The sequence below is a fragment of the Sarcophilus harrisii genome, chromosome 1 (assembly GCF_902635505.1).
Source record: "Sarcophilus harrisii chromosome 1, mSarHar1.11, whole genome shotgun sequence".
NCBI lineage: Eukaryota > Metazoa > Chordata > Mammalia > Dasyuromorphia > Dasyuridae > Sarcophilus > Sarcophilus harrisii.
This window is the reverse complement of record NC_045426.1, coordinates 171463159-171480258: the sequence shown is the minus strand read 5'-3', so window position 1 is coordinate 171480258 and position 17100 is coordinate 171463159. Positions and strand designations below refer to the sequence as shown.

The window sequence follows — 17100 nt, the reverse complement described above, 5'->3', positions numbered from 1 at the left end:
AAAATACAGATCTCCCCACACACACACACACACAAAAACCCTCAAGAAAAATGAAGTTTAAAAAAGTATGCTTCAATCTATATTCTGACAAAATCATTTCTTTCTTTGAATATGGATAGCATTTTTCATCATAAGTCCTTCAGAGCTGTCCTGGAACACTGTATTGCTGAAAATAGCAGTCATTCACAGCTGATCATCCCACAACACTGCTATTATTTTATACACAGTACATTTCACTTTGCTTGAGCTCATGGAGGATTTTTCAGGTTTTTCTGAAAGCATCCTGCTCATCATTTCTTATAGAACAATAATATTCCATCACAATCACATACCACAATTTATTCAGCCATTCCATAGTTTGATGGGAATCCCTCAATTTCCAATTCATTGCCCTGAGAAAAGAGCTACTATATATATATTTTTTTACATATAGGTCTTTCTCCTTTTTAAAAAAAAATCTTTTGGGACACATATCTAATAGTGGTATTGTTAGGCCAAGGGGTATATATTATTTTATGACTCTTTGTGTATAGTTCCAAATTGCTCTACAGAATGGTTGAATCAGGTCATAATTCCACCAACAATGCATTAATCAATTTCTTTAAGTTGGGATTGGGGAGGGAGGGAAGGAAAGAACTTGATAAAAAATATAGAAGTGAGAATACAAATTAGAATTTCACAATGTAAAAAATTAAAAAAGAGAAAAGGTTCTATATTAAAGTGGTCCTAAATTTGCTGACAAGAATTGCCCATAAGTTGACAGTAAAAAATTATTTTAATTTAACAAGTACACAAATTGATATACACATATTTTAAAAGCCATCATGGTAGAACTATTTTTATAACAGCTGCAAATTGTTGAAAAGTACTGAGGTTTCAAAGCCTTTTGTACACTGATAATGTCAGTCAGTGACAATGTTCTTCAACAGAATGAATAGCAACAGCCTCCTCCAGACATGCTGTCAGCCTGAAAACAGAAGGGCATGACTGAGCAGAGGGGGCTGCACAGGTTGTATAGCAGAAGTTAGGAGGATATAGTTCAAATAATTCTAGAGTGGGGAGTGATGATTGTCACTCAGGTCATTCCCCAAAGACTAGTTCTGTATGTAGTAAATCCTTAGTAAATATTTGTTATGTGCGGAACTGATTTCTTCTTGAAATATTTACTGAAAGAATGAATGAAGAGGGGAAAAAAGACAAATACTTTCTTCTTGCTAATATTCTTGTAGGATACTTTGTGGGTGGGGGAGGAGAGAAACTGCACTGTGGAAGTAATTTTTTTCTTTTAATTTAAACTTTAATTATCTTTGGCAAATACTTCTTGAACCATTATACATTATGTAAGACATAAATGCTAGATGATAAAGACAGAGAGAGGAAAAAAAGAGTTTTAATTGGGGAAGAAAAGGGGTAAGTAAGAGATGATCATATATAGAAGTATAAGACTTGTTCAAGAAGCTGATAATTTGGTTAAGATAATGTATAAATTTAGATAAGTATAGAAATCACAACTTTAAGGAATTAGTAGCATAACAGGTATAATCAAGGTATTACAAGAAGTCATAGTGAAGGAAGAGATATCATTTGAACCAAGATTTAAATAACATGGAGGTAGATAACGATTCTAAGTTGATGGGAAAGGATGAAATGAATAAGATGGTGGAATGATTTTGAAAAGAATCAGATTTCATTTTGGAGACATATTACTTCATCCCAGTTTGTGTTGTCATGAACATGGCAATTACGTGACAAAATACTTTTTTTCCCCAAGCCAGTGGAAGCAACCGATTGTCTAATCATGGTTAGATTGTAAGAACAACAATGGTGCTGATTTCATATTTGTGTTCCTATCATCTTGAACAATGCCTAGCACATAGTAGGCACTCCATAAGTACTTGCTTACTTGGCAAAAGATTTTCTTTTGGTTAGTTTTATTGCCTCACTAGTGACATGGGTGCCTAAAAAAAAGAAACAAAAGGAAAAAGGGAGTACAGCTGCACAGCTACATGAAAGCCAAGATACTTGGACCAATCCCCTAGAGTCTGGAACAAAGAAATAAGGTTAGCATAAGGATATTACCAACAATGACAAGAAGTGGTATAAAAGATATAATCCAGTTCATGTGTAATAGAAATATTTTCTAATATCCTAAACACACAGAAAGAAAAGAAGCAGCAAATGAGTAACTAGAATATTGAACCAGCATTCCTATGCTAAGGAAAGTAGAGGAAGGCAACTAGCATATTGGATAGAGAAGGTATAAATGGATTCTGATCTGCATGGCTCATATTCATAAGCTTAGGAATTGAGTGAAACTATGAAGTATTTCCATTGCCAAGCACATGATAGGTATTTTATGCATGTTTGATAAGCTTAACTTTGGTATATATAAAACCGCTAGTACATAATAAAAAGGTGGAGATGGCCAGAAGTTTACATTTTACTTTAATAGAAGGGAAAGTTGGGCTAAACTTGTGATTTCATTGTTTTCAGGAAATTTCCTCCACTGAGATAGAGAAGCAACTTGTCTGTCATTAATATAGACTGAGACAGTTGGGTGGAAGCACAGTAAGAGAATAAGTAACGTACCTATGTTCACACTGCTAGCATGTATCTAAGGCAGGATCTGAATCCAGTTGTTCCTGGCTCCAAGAGCTGTTCTCTATTTTCTATGTCATAGCAGTAATTTATGTAAATGACTGCAAATGGTCTCATAACCAAATTTCTGAAGTTACTTAGAAAGAGAGAGAAAAGGGGTAGCTAGGTGGCACAGTGGATAGAGCATGAGCCCTGAAATCAGGAGGACCTGAGTTCAAATACAGACTCAAATATTTAACAATTAATACTTACTAGCTGTATAACCATGGGCAAGTCACTTAACTCCAATTGCCTCGAAAGAAAGAAAGAAAGAAAGAAAGAAAGAAAGAAAGAAAGAAAGAAAAGAAAGAAAAGAAAGAAAAAGAAAGAAATATCTAGAAGACAAAGAGAAGAGAAAAGAAAAAGGGAGAAAGAAGCATACTTATCACTCTCACATTGCAGGGATTAGAGACACAACATCCTTGCAATCTGGAAAACCTACTTAAAATTTTTTGGTCCACTATATACCTCTCAGATTGGCTAAGATGACAGGAAAAGATAATGAGGACGTTGGAGGGATGTGGGAAAACTAGGACACTAATACTGTTGGTGGAATTGTGAACAGATCCAACCACTCTGGAGAGCAATTTGGAACTATGCTCAGAAAATTATCAAACTGTGCATATACCCTTTGATCCAGCAATGTTTATATTGAGTTTATAACTCAAAGAGATCATAAAGGAAAGAAAAGGATCCACATGTGCAAAAATGTTTGTGGCAGCCCTTTTTTTGTGCCAAGAAACTGGAAACTAGTGGATGCCCATCAGTTGAGGAATGGCTGAATATATTATAGTATATAAATGTTATGGAATATTATTCTATTTAATAGAATAATTCTATAAGAATTTCTATAAGAAACGGTCAGCAGGATGATGTCAGCGAGGATTGGAGAGACTTATATGAACTGATGCTAAGTGAAATGAGGAGAAGCAGGAGATCATTATACATAGCAACAGCAATATTATATGACAATCAATTCTGATGGATGTGGCTCTTTGCAACAATGAGAAGATTGAAGCTAGTTTCAATGATCTTGTGATGAAGAGAGCCATCTACACCCAGAGAGAGGACTGTAGAAATTGAGTGTAGCTCACAACATAGCATTCTCACTCTTTTTGTTGTTTGCTTGCATTTTTCTTTCTCATGTTTTTTTTTCCCTTTTTGTTCTGATTTTTCTTGTGTAGTGTAATAACTGTATAAATATGTATACATATATTAGATTTAACATATTTTTTAAACATGTTTAACATATTGGATTACTTGCCATCTAGGGGAGGGAATGGGAGGAAGGAAGGGAAAAATTTGAAACACAAGGTTTTATAAGGATCCATGTTGAAAAATCATTCATGCATGTTTTTTTTTCTTTTTTTTTAAATAAAGCTTTTTATTTTCAAAATATATACATGAATAATTTTTGACATTCACTCCAACAAAATCCTGTGTTCTCATTTTTTCCCTCCCTTTCCCCCATCCTCTGACCCAGTCGGAAAGTGATGCAAAAAATGTTAAACATATGCAATTTATCTATACATATTTCCACAAATATCACATGTATATGTTTTGAAAGTAAAAAGCTGTACTAAAAAAAATAATAAAAAGGAAAAAACTCTCAATAAAAAATAAAGTTTAAAAAGAGAAAGAGAATAAATTCAATCTATATTCAAACAAAATAAAATTTTGGTCCTTTCTTCATATAAGAGAAGTCAGAATTTTTTTCTTTTTTGTTTACAGTATATTTACAGTATCTTATTGTAAAATCTGGGTTGATATTATGTAACACTATACATGTATTTTATGTACTTCTGAGTTTCTAAACTTTTTCTGTATTTTTTTCTGCTGCCTCCATAAAATTCCCCCAAAATTCCCATTTAATTTCTTATGCCAACCCATGATATATCCAAATCGTTATGTGGAAAAGTTACAATTTGGAAGGGATAACAGTACATCATTTCAGTGTCACTCTCTACTTCCCTCCCTAACCACTTTCTTACCTATAATTAGAAAACTGGAGTGCCTTTTCTAATATTAAGGAAGGTACTAACTCATCTGAAGTCTGTCATCCCTAGGATCCCATTACTAACACTATGTTAGCTCACAATACTGTGAATAGCCCCATGGCAGTAAAGTGAATAGGTGCAGTTACTTGAGTTTAGGTTATAAATCCAGCTTCATAATGGCTGCCTTCTCTGCCCAATTTTTTCCTCTTCTTCCTTTTACATCCTGGCAAGAGGAGATATGGTGCCTTTCTTCTAAGATTAGCTCCAATTTATCCTGCAAATATCTTCTTTGTATATAATCCCTTGTATGCTGTCATCTTCATTAGACTGTGCAACCCCTTAGGAACAGGAAATGTTTTTTGCCTATCTTCATATGCTCCATCTTTAATATGGTGCCTGGCATATAGTATGTATTTAATAAATGCTTACTGCTGAAGTGTTGGCTACGTCCTTTTCTTGTCTCTTGAAACCAAGGTCAGACTACAACAAGTAGCTATAGCAAGATAAATGTTATGATTTTTTATAATTATGCGTGCTCCCTTAAAAAAAAAAAGTCCTACAGATCTGCCTAGAATTCTGCCAATTAATAATTCAATTCATTTAATGAGAAAAAAATACTGATGTGAAAATTAGAAAGTTAGTCATTCAAACTTCAGAGTAGATTATAGGATACTCTTGTCATTTGTAAGGGAAAGTTTTAGACATTTAATTGTGATATTCACTCTCTATCAGTAAGTGATCCACTTACTTACTAGGGGACTCAATTTCTACAGTCATAAACACAAATGGATGGTCTAGATAAGGATTTTTAAAAATAATTTGACTGTAAAACATCTTTTGGTTTAGAATATACAGACAGAATCCATAAATTATGATCTGATATAATCTTTGGGGGTCAGTCAAACACTGTGAAATAAAGGGATTGGAGAAATTTTGAAGTCAAATAGAGGATGTGGGAGAAACAATGTGAAGGAAGATATGTGAGTGTCAGATGCAAAATATTTGTAAAAGTGATGTGGATGTATAAAGGACAAGCAACATGATTAAGTCCTTCCAATGGTAAGAGAGTACTCAGAGGAAAAATTACCAAGCTCACATGGTCTTGATCCTAGAGTACTGAAAGAACCAGAATATGGGCTATTATTGCTCATCTTTGAGAGACCATGGACAACAGAAGTATTATCATGGGACTAAAGAAAGGAAAGTGCTACCTTGATTTTCTTTTGGCAAGGCAATTGGGGTTAAATGACTTGCCTAGACTCACACAGTTAGTAAATATTAAGTTCTAAAGCCAGATTTGAACTCAGGTCTTCCTGATTCCAGACCCAGTGCTCTAGTCTCTGTGGCATCAAGCTATCCCTGCCAAGACTTTCAAAAAAGTGAAGAAGGTAAGAGTCTGGACACCAGATGCTGGCAAACTTGACTTCAAATGCTGGCAAAATTCTAGAATTCAATACTAATGCAAAGCTGTAATCCCAAAACCAGTGTGACTTTATCAGGAATAGGGTCATACACTAAAATAACTTCTTTTTCTTTTCTGATCAAAAAGCTGATTATGAGAATGCTAGAAACAGAGAATAGAGTATAGCAAAGATTTTTTTACCAATTATTTGACAAAAGTTTCTCATTATATCGTTGTGAATAAGATTAAGAGATATAAGCTCAAGGCCAGTACAGCTAAGTAGATTTATAACTGGTTGAATGACTAGATTCAGAGTGGAGTCATTTATTCTCTATGTCAGCTTGAAGAAAAGGGTCTAGTGGAGTGCTCCCGGATCTGTCCTTGGCTATTCAAGATTTTATTAATAGCTTCAATGATGGCATAGTTGACATGCTGAATCAAAACTTGCAGATGACAGGAAGCTGAGAGGTATAGTTAATATACATTAGGTGAAGCTTGCATTAAAATCACACTAGAAGGATGAGCCAAATCTAGTACAATCCAAGAAGAATAAATATAAAATTCTTTTTCAGGGTTCAAAATGATCAGTGACACAAATACAAGATGGCAGGAGATGATTAGATAAGGATAAAAAAAGATCCAGGAGTTTTAGTGGACTATAAAATTCAATATGAATCAAAGATATGACAAAATAACCAAATTTTACTAAGGTTCTATCAAGGAAGGCAGAGTATCCAGAATGAAGGTGGTGGTCCACTGTACTCTGTATCCTGGTCAAAACACATCTAAATATTTTATTCAGTTCTGGTACAGTGTTTTTGGAAATGACATTAATAAGCTATACTATGTCCACAGGAACATGAGCACAATGGTGACCAAACTGCAAACAGTGACATAGGAAAGAATGGGGGATATTTAGCCTGGAGAACAAATAACTCAGGAAGGATATAAATGATGTCTTAAAGTATCTGATAGGTTTTCATTCAGAAGAGTTGCCATATCGTTTTGCTTGAATGAGGAGGCAATGAGTAGAAGTTTCCAAAGAGGCAGATTTTGTTTTAATTTTTAAAAAAATTATCTCAATCATCAAAGCTAATCCCAAATAGGATGGTTGCCTAGATAGACTTTAATGGAGACTTTCAAATAGAGGCTGATCACTTGCTAGCAATGCTAGAAAATGGATTCTTGGATATATACAGGTTGGATTAGAAGCCTCGGAAAGCAACCTCTTATTCTGTGTGTGGGGGCAAGGCAGGGGGTAAGAATGGGCAGTAGTGGCTCATGTGTGTATTGAGTGACATAGTGAGAAGTAATTATCTGGGTTCAAAGTGGATGTGGACAAAGTGTGAAGAAGACATTAGTGTATCTGACAGTGAAGAATAGGAGAAGACACAAAATGGGGTGGCATTGTAGCACTGAAATGCTGCTGATATTTAGGATACGATGACTTAAAGTCCAATGCTATTGGTTCTATAAAATGGCAGTCCCTCATGTAGTTTCAATTAATTGCCTCATTCCTTGCTTATGTGAGTCTTCACATGTTATTGTTCATTGTTTCATTAGTGTCCAATTCATCTTACCCCATTTGGGGTTTTCCTGGCAAAGATGCTAGAATGGTTTAATATTTCCTTCTCCAGCTCATTTTATAAATGATGAAACTGAGGCAAATGGGATTAAATGACAATTTCCTCAGCAAAAAAAAAAAAAAAAAAAAAAAAAAAAAAAAAAAACTGATAGTGAAGACGGCCAAAAAGAAAACAAAAAAGTAGCTTTTAAGACAAAGTCTAGGGCAGCTAAGTGACACAGTAGATAAAGCACCAGCCCTGAAGTCAGGAGGTTCTGAAATCTGGACTCAGACCTGTAACACTTCCTAGTTGTGTGACCCTGGGCAAGTCACTTAACCCCAGTTGCCTCAGCCAAAAAAAAAAAAAAGATGAAGTCTAGAGGGAACTAAAAGATTCCAGTTAATGAAAACTTAAAGCAAAATAATTTCATGCTAGCAAAACCCATGTCCAAAATGAGTAGGATGGCCTCAAATAGTTTTCTACTGCTGGTAAATAAAATAAACTGCTTCAATCTGCTTTGGGAAGGATTTTTTAGCATAGTGTGATCCTCAAAGAAATCTAAGGCAGTTGGGGGTAGACTATTTGGTTCTTGGAAAGCAGATTGAAGGGTTCATTTAGGAAGCAGGAGAGAAGTGTCATTAACATTAATAAGACAAGTTTAAGGCTTCTGTTGGTCAATTTGTATAGATGAGATCACTTGTCAAAGAAATTTTGAGTAGCAGCACTTTGCATGACCCTTTTGTAATTCTGCTCGTATGTCAGACTGTTGAGATCATATCCAACACAGAACAAAGGAAAGTATGGTTTAGGATGGTTTGGTGGAATGGGTCGTGCACCAATGTTCAGGAGACTATTAGGGTCTATTTCTAATTCTGCCACTAACAAGCTATGTGAATTTTGTATCTTAGCTTCCTCACCTATATGATGAAAACTTTTTTTTTTTTTTTGCAAGGAAATTAGGGTTAAGTGACACAGCTAGTAAGTATCAAGTCTAATTTGAATTTAGGTCCTCCTGACAACAGAGATAGTATTCTATCCATTGAACTACCTAGCTGCCCCAGGCCTTGTTTTAACCTGGGTCTTGTGAACTTGTTTAAAAAATATTTTGATGATTGTATTCCAATATAATAGACCTCTTTGGTAATTCTATACATCCTAAGCATTTAAAAACATTATTCTGAGCAAGGGCCTCTAGGCTTTATCAGATAGCCAAAGGGGTTGATGGCATAACAAAAATCTTAAGGACCCCAGAACTAGATGATTTCTAGGGTTCCCCTCAATATTAATATTCCTTGACTAAGCAGATGGAACTCAATCTGAGAAATAAACAATAGGAGAAAAGCCTATCTCACTGGTAGTTGATATTTTAAAAATAATCTTAAGCTGTTAAAATTAGAAGTTAGGAGACTGGACAAGCCTAAACATTAAATAATGTTCAAGGACTGTTTTCTTTCTTTTTATATTTATATCCTCAGTGTTCTAGCACTTGAATATAGGTTCTTAATAGAGGCTGGTTCAATTGAACTGAATGTCTAGCATATCCTATATTGAGAGTAAAAGGCAACAGAAAACTGTGGTTAAAAAAAAAATCATTATGGAAAGACAATGATCCAATTTGGCTAGTGGAGCTCAAGTGCCCAGTTATGCTAGATTACAATCTGGATATGAGGCCAGAAAAATAAATACACTTTTTATAGCCTTTGACTCAGAAATAATTCTTCTGGACATAGATTTCCAAAAGGTCAAAATCTGAAACAAAGATTCAGTATTTCCTAAAATATTTAAAGCAGCAATTTTTGTGTTAGCAAAGACCTGCAAATAAAGTGGATGACCAATATTTGGGGAATAACTGACATATATATGTAACATATACAATATATGGATGTAATGAACTATTATTATACAACAAGTATAACTAATATAATATATTGTTATGCCACAGTCTCCTTGAATTGTTCTACCTCAGTTTCCCTGCACTAGTTTCCCTTATTGTCCTGACTGAGTTTCCCTAAATTGTTCTATCTCAATATCCTTAACTGTTCTGCCTCAATCCCCTTAGTTGTAAAACCTCCCTCTGGTCCATTAAGACTGAGGACTATTTGCTCTAAGGTTATAAATTGTCAATGTAAGACTCAAGAAGAGGGGGAGATCGGACTTCTTGGCTCCTAACTCCTTCTGCCCTCAAGAATTTATGACACTACCCCCTCTAAAGTATTCCAAAAGATAAGACTATCCCGGATACCTCATTGACATCTTTACTTCTGTTTATTCAGACATCCTGACTCTGGCTTTTACTAAGAATTTATAGCCTTCCCTCATCCTGACAGAACCAAATGGGTCTGTAAAGACGTTTCCCACTTTTTTCCCCTTCTTTGTTTGAAAAAGGTATAAAAAGACTTGAGATTCTCCCATTCATCACTGGATACTTTGAGATGAGAGTCCTGTCCAGTCAATTATACTTTCCAATTAATAAAATATTAAAAACTCTCTAATCTCTATCTTGCCTCAGTTTCTCTGGCATTACAATATATAGTATATAGATGTAATGAACTATTATTTACAAAAACCCCAAAGCATTCAGAAAACAAAGCAAAGTTTTAAAGAACTAATACGGAGCTAAATGAGTAGAATCAAAAAGTGAGTAGATCACTAAAAGTAAGCTTAACTCTAAATAATGGAAAAACCAGTAAGAAGCACAAAGAAAGAATAATAAACAAACTTCTCTCTTGCCAGAGAAATGTGGGATTACTAAGAGAAAAAAAAGTTATACATTGTCAAATGTAGTCACTATATGGGAAGTTTATCAGGGAGGATTTATTCTGGAAAAGGCAGAGTTTGAAAAAAGTATGACATAGAGACAAAAGGGATCAGTTAAAAGTACTTTTAAAAGATCATCATGTAGCTAGTGGATAGGGAGTTGCCCATCATAAATGTCAAAAATGTGAATCACAAAACCATCATGAGTTTCCTTTAGTTTAGTCAGTTTTTCAAACATCTCATCACTAGAGCAAAATTTTGATTAAGTTAGGGAAAGAAATGAAACACAATTGAGGAGCCTGGGGCACTGCTGGAGAGAGCAGACCTAGGGTTAGAAGGAAGAGCCCATAGAGAGGTTGTATGATAATAGTAGGTGATTTTGGATAGCCAAGGAAAAAATTGAGGGGCGCTAATCTCCTAGAGTTCTTCCTGAACTCTTCTTGGATCCCTGTCCATTCCTACATGGAATCATATATGGAATCACTCAGTTTTGCATTACAAATTCAGTATGAGATTTTACTGCTAGTACTCTCAGAAATTCTTCCAGTTCAACAGATGCAAACAAAATCATGAGTCCTTGAAACAATCACTCAGAAATTACTATGGGTCAATGACTTTTTCTGAATCTACAAGAAGACAAATAAGTTGTGGACTCTTCTGCACTACAGACTATTAACCAAACCAGAAAGAAGCTAAATTATGAACCAATCTGCATCAAGAAAACTCACCAATCACAGATGTTATTCTTTATCATTCTAATCAAGAAGCCCAAATTACTGGGCTTCCAGGTTGTTATATGGCTAATATTCATAATTATGACACTAAGATCCTTTTATTCCACAAAGATTAAATTATGTCTACTCTACTGCTTAATGTTAAGTTTATTTGATTAATTCTAATTATTTGAATATTGGCAGTCCATGTATGAGCAGCAATGAGGCAAAGCAGAAAGGAAGCCAGGAATCAGGAAAACCAAGTTCTACCTCTGACACGAGGGTAGATAGGTGAATATAGATAAGTTACTTAACTTCTTAGAGCACGTAAACCTTTAACAGAAGCTGTGAATAAGTGGTTGATGGATGTTAGCTGAGGGAATATTCTCCCTTCCCTATTCTACCCCACATAATAATTCATTTACAAAGTAACTCTATGATTTAATTAGAATATTAAATTAACAAGAATAAATAATTCTTTGACCATTCTGGATAAATAAGTGTCAACTATATTAATTGACTATGGTGGGTTCTGGGATAGAGGCTGGGGAAAACGGTTATCAAATTCTGTAGCCTCAGTAGCAAATTTAAAATTGTGCACATAGACAGTTGAAAAGAGAGTTAAGAATAAGGCTGGAAAAAAGAAGAAACTGATGACAGAAGCTAGTTAAAATAAAATTGACCATGCAGTCAACTATGGATTTCAGTGTCAGATTTCCTTTATCTTGGATTCAAAAAGTCTTATTATATAATAATAGGTTAAAAAATTAATTTTCACAAGTATAAGTTGTAGAGGTACAGCTAGATGACAGTTTTTCTGATTAAGATCTAGTAGATTAGTGGAATCAAAGCTGAATATAGGTGAAGAGACCAATATGCAGTCAAAAATATCCAATACAAGTTTAATGTTCAGAAAAAGAAAGGCTATATACTCACAGTATTGGTCAGACTACATCTAGAGTACTGTGCCCAGTTTGCTCATCACATTTTAGGGAAGAACACTTAATTTAGAGGGTGACCACAACAGGCTTTGGGATCATGCCATATGAATAATGGTTGAAAAAAAAATGACAATGGTTAGTCAACTGTTTTCAAACTACAAGTTTACTTCCTTTCACCAATATTCTTTCTTACACCACCACCATTTTCCTTCCTCCCTACCTCTTCCATCCTCCAGAAGATTAGCATCCCCGATTTTTTCTTTCGCTATCCAAAATTCCCTACTACTATCATACAGCTTCTTTAGTGACACTGTCTTCTTTCCCTAGGCCCCTAAACTATCTCTCATTCCTTTCCCTACCTTAATCAGAAATAGCAGCCATGAGTGGAAGTTGCAGAGAATCAAATTTAGACATGATAAAAAGGAAAAATTTCCTAATAGCTGAAATGGAATGAATTCCTCAAAAGTTAGCAGATTATTCCTCTTTAGAGTCCCTTCCATTTACTCTAGATTTATCTTGCATGTATTTAGTTATTACATATTGTGTCCTCCATTAGATGCAAACTTCAAGGGGAGGGGCTATTACTAGCTTTTTAAAGAAATGTCCCTAGCACACCTGCCACAAAGCACATAATAAATGCTTAATGATGTCACAGTAATGATCCATACTGGCAGGTGTGCTAGGGACATTACTTGCTAGTAATATTGTACAGGAAACTAAGTGACCTCTAAAACTCCTTCCAACTACAAATCTAACATTACATGCCAGAGAGGATAGGGAATAGGACACTGCGCCAGGAACACAAGAACCATCCCACTCTGCCATTAAGAAGATGTCACCCAGTTTCCTTTCTCTGCTTATTCTAACAAATATAGTTCTGAAACTGTCATGTAATCTTCAAAAACCAATTCAGAGACTCTGGCTCTCCATGTTTTTTCATGTGGCTTATAAGAGGCTTCTGAATGTAGCTTGATTATGTCAAAATATTTTGGAGAAGTCCCTGTTCCCCATAGTTAAGACCCAGTAAAGAAGGTTATGTCCTAAGTTTTGCATAACAATAATTCTTTGCACACTAGAATAATCTCACCCTCTGGCAAAATGTCACTAAGGAATCTAGCTCCCTTATTCCCCAGAGATGTCCACCACATGTTTACGCTCCCTGTTCTTTGTCACTGACAGGTCCTTATACTCCTGTACCCGTCATAGAACTCCGAATCTGATTCTGTGCTTGCAGATTGGCCATGACCCCAAGATTTGAGACAATGACTATTCCCATGGGACTAAGAATCCCTGCATTATCCTAAGAAATGTTAACCATGAGAACTGCCTCAAGATCTAAGAATGACTGTATTGAGGACCAACCCCTTTCATGTATATAAGTAATCCAGCATCAACAGCATTAAGGTCTCCAACCTTAGTGGGGCACTCCATTTGCAGACTTTACTCATTTCTTTACTCTGAAATTAATGAAGCTTCTGTTTGTGTCCTGACTCTCCTGTTTTTAGCCTGTTCTATTTGTTTGGCTTCCTGAGTTCAAATTCCATTTCAGACACTTATTAGTAGAGTGAACTTTGACATGGCATGTTACCTCTTTGCTTCAGTTTCTTCTATAAAATGAGGATAACAATAGCATCTATTTCACAATGTTGTTGTGAGGATCAACAAGAAAGAATTCACACATATTCACACCCCAACATTATTATGATTAGCTTTGGTTTTCCTTCCCTCCAGAAACAAGTGCCTTCCTTCTACGACTATGGTTATGTCTTGCAACCTTGCTAAAAGTCTTGGACAAATAACTTTAGGATTTGTGACAAAAACAAGATTCAAAGTGCTTAGATTCAATCACAAATTTAGAAGTTAAATATATAGGCTCCTCTCTCTGCTTTCTATCTGTCTTCTCCTCAACTATCTTATGACTTACCTCTAGAATTATAAAACACCTTGGGCTCTAAGTGGGTAGGAAAATGCAGATTTCATTTATAAACTTATTTACTAAAATTATTATAGTTTACACATCTATAATATGCATTTAAATAGTTCATTTCACCTCCTGCTACTACTTAGCCCTATATCATTAAGAGAGAAGGACTAAACATTTGTGGTTTTTTAAGTAGTCTAAAAGATCAAGAAGCAAGATCATTATAATATTCCATCAGAAAGAAAAAAATACTGGAAAAGTCAATAGTGGTCCAAAGTTCAATTATCTGACCTACCCAGCAAGAAATGTGAACAATCCTACTGGAAGCAAGCATGCCTCTACCCTCTCTGAAGCACTTGCTGTGTCTAAAAGATAAAACTCCAAACAATAATAAACCAACAGATACTTATCAAGCAATGAATGCTGTTCAGCACCAAGCTAGGTGCTGCTAGAAATAAAAGAAATATAAGGCGCTCATAATTTTATGTAGAAGACAAGTCATATCAGGAAATCACATGACAGAATATAAGCAAAGACTACAGACATGTATCTTTTTCCACAGGGAAGCTCAGAGATAAAAGACACCTGAACGTGTTAGATTAGTTTGTAACTTAACTTGGTCTTGAAAGAAAAACAATTTTAATAAGCAGAAAAGAAAGTATTGACTATTCCTGTTTGGAGAAATAACAAATAAAAGCACAGACAACAGAATGACTATGAAGGAAAAATAAAAAGACTGGTTTGATTAAAGTGGATAATCCTTGTTTGAGGGTTTTAGGAGATATGGCTGGCTAGAACAAGTAGAATTAGCTGTTCTAAGGCCCTGCAGACCATGGATAGTATATGGAGCATAAAAAAACCTACATTGAGGCTTTGGACTGGGAATGAGTAGGGGAAACACCCGAACCCCAAATCTCCTTTGTAATATGCTGGTTATTATAGTAAATGTGTACCTAAATAAGATTTTTCAATGCTTTCCAGAGTCCTTTTTAGAAGAGGATTAGCAGTTCTTGGAGACACAACTAATAGGCAGGTATACAAGAATTATGGATTATGCAAAAATCAAAGAGATGAAAGGAAGGGAGTGTATAGGTTTTTGTTTTTGTTTTTTTTTAGAAGGGAGGAGGAGGGTTTCCAGAATGTAAGAAAGTGCTTAGAATAGCTTAGAGCAGAATTACCTGAGAAACAGCTATATCAGAAGCAATGAGAAAACTTCATATAATACAGAATTCCAAAAACTCTACCTCAATTATGCATGCTCCAAAAAAGCTGATTTTTAATATTATGTCATTAGCAAAATTAGCTGTGCTTTCTGCTAAAAGTATCTTTCCCCCATAGTATGGTTTGTAATTACCTACCATAAAATTTTTTAAACAAGTTTTTCTTAATATTTTTTCTTAACTCTATCCATATATAAATTTATGCCATACAAAGAATGCATTTCACCATAGCAACAATTCTACATCAACTCCTACACTAATTTTAGAAAGAGGGTCTATAAAAGTCACTGATATTTCAGAGCATTCCAGAAATGTATTTTGCTAGGATAAAACAGAAAAATTATTTTGCAAATGGTGGTTCAATATTTCTGAAAACTTTCTTGTAATGTTATTTTAGCTTCCCAAAAGACACTTTATTAAACATCATAAGCTTTTTCAAAGCCAATAAAAATGACTAAGATAAATTAATTATTCAAGTTTTGCTAGCAAATGATTAAATTAATTTGTAAACAGAATATAAATCAAATTAAAGAAATTTCAAATGGTCCACTTATACTATTTTTCCAACTAAAAGTACCTATTGATACTTTGGGAAATAAAAGGTAACATATTTACATAGTATTTTTAAAAATGTATTATTGCTTACTAGCTTAATCTAATAAATGATGTCATTTACATTGTTTTCCTAATAAGAGCTAAAGTTACTAAAAGTTCAAGAAGCCTTTGTACAACAAAAGTGACTAGAGTTTCAAGTTCTTATTGTATTAAGAGATCAAAACTATGCATTAGGAAAAAAAAAATTGGAAAAGTAGCATAAGTTAGGTGAGGAAAAAGAACAAGGATAAAGAGTGAAACACTAAGAGTTAATGAAACATTAATGTAGTATGATTCTAATTAACAAGAATTGATAACCAGGGGCAAATTCTTTATTTGCCAAATTTTTTAGTCAGCACATGATTCTTCACCAGTAATAGCAGTGCTGGGCATAATATCACAGAAAAGGCTACATTCAAGTGTTGATCCTTGTAAAACGAAAACTCTAATAGATTATTAATTATGCATTTGGTTTTATATATATATATATATACACACACACACACACATATATATATCATCCAAACACACCCCCCCCATGTCCACACACATATGTATACATATATACACAAATATACATATGCATATATATGTAAAATCAGTCAAAAGTTAACTTTCTCTACTTGGTTTTCATCATAATACAATACTTACTGATAAATATGTACTATTGGGAACATACTGATCCTGCTCTCCCAATAACACATCAATCACAGGATGTCGACCATTTTTTATCACTATTTTTCTTTCTTCTTGCAAAATTGGTCTACAAAAAAGAAATACTTTAATTCAGTATTTGAAAATGTTACAGAAATCATTTTTAAAATAGCACAAAACAAACAAGAAATATGCAATACAAACAAAAAATTTCAAACTTCTTAAAGATTGTATCTTCAAGGTGTAGTTAGGTGGTTAGTGAAAAGAGCAACAGTCCTGGAATCAGGAGCACCTGAGTTCAAATCCAGCCTTAGACAAGACACTTAACTAGTTATGTAACTCTGGGCAAGTCACTCAACCCCAATCACCTTACCAAAACAAAACAAAACAAAATAAAACATTTAAATAATATGGTTTAAATACAAAGGTCATCTTAGTTATAAAAAAATGATAATTTAAAAAATGCTCAAAGAATCATGGTATTATGGAAAAAGCACTTATTCAATATTCAAATAAAGGTTTTATTCCCTATTATGATCATTTTGTCTCTCAAGGCCTATTTCTAGTTGTTTTCAGTCATGTCAGGCTTTTTGTGACCTCAGTACTCTATTCATTGTACCATCTAGCTGCTCCCTCAAGCCCTTACTTCCTTGATCTCCCAAAGCTTTAGTTCACCATTCCCCTGCAACCCAAGCCAGG

The 17100-nt window shown here is 34.5% G+C and overlaps 1 protein-coding gene across 2 annotated transcripts in view; it reads right to left on the bottom strand.

Moving 5' to 3' along the window:
• The window catches only part of MSH3 (mutS homolog 3), a 189729-nt gene that overhangs the window by 34084 nt on the left and 138545 nt on the right, over positions 1–17100 (bottom strand). For both annotated transcript variants that reach the window (XM_031966986.1, XM_031966990.1), the window contains one exon: positions 16399–16510. In XM_031966986.1, coding sequence (XP_031822846.1) covers positions 16399–16510 — 112 coding nt within the window. The remainder of the gene's footprint in view (positions 1–16398; positions 16511–17100) is intronic.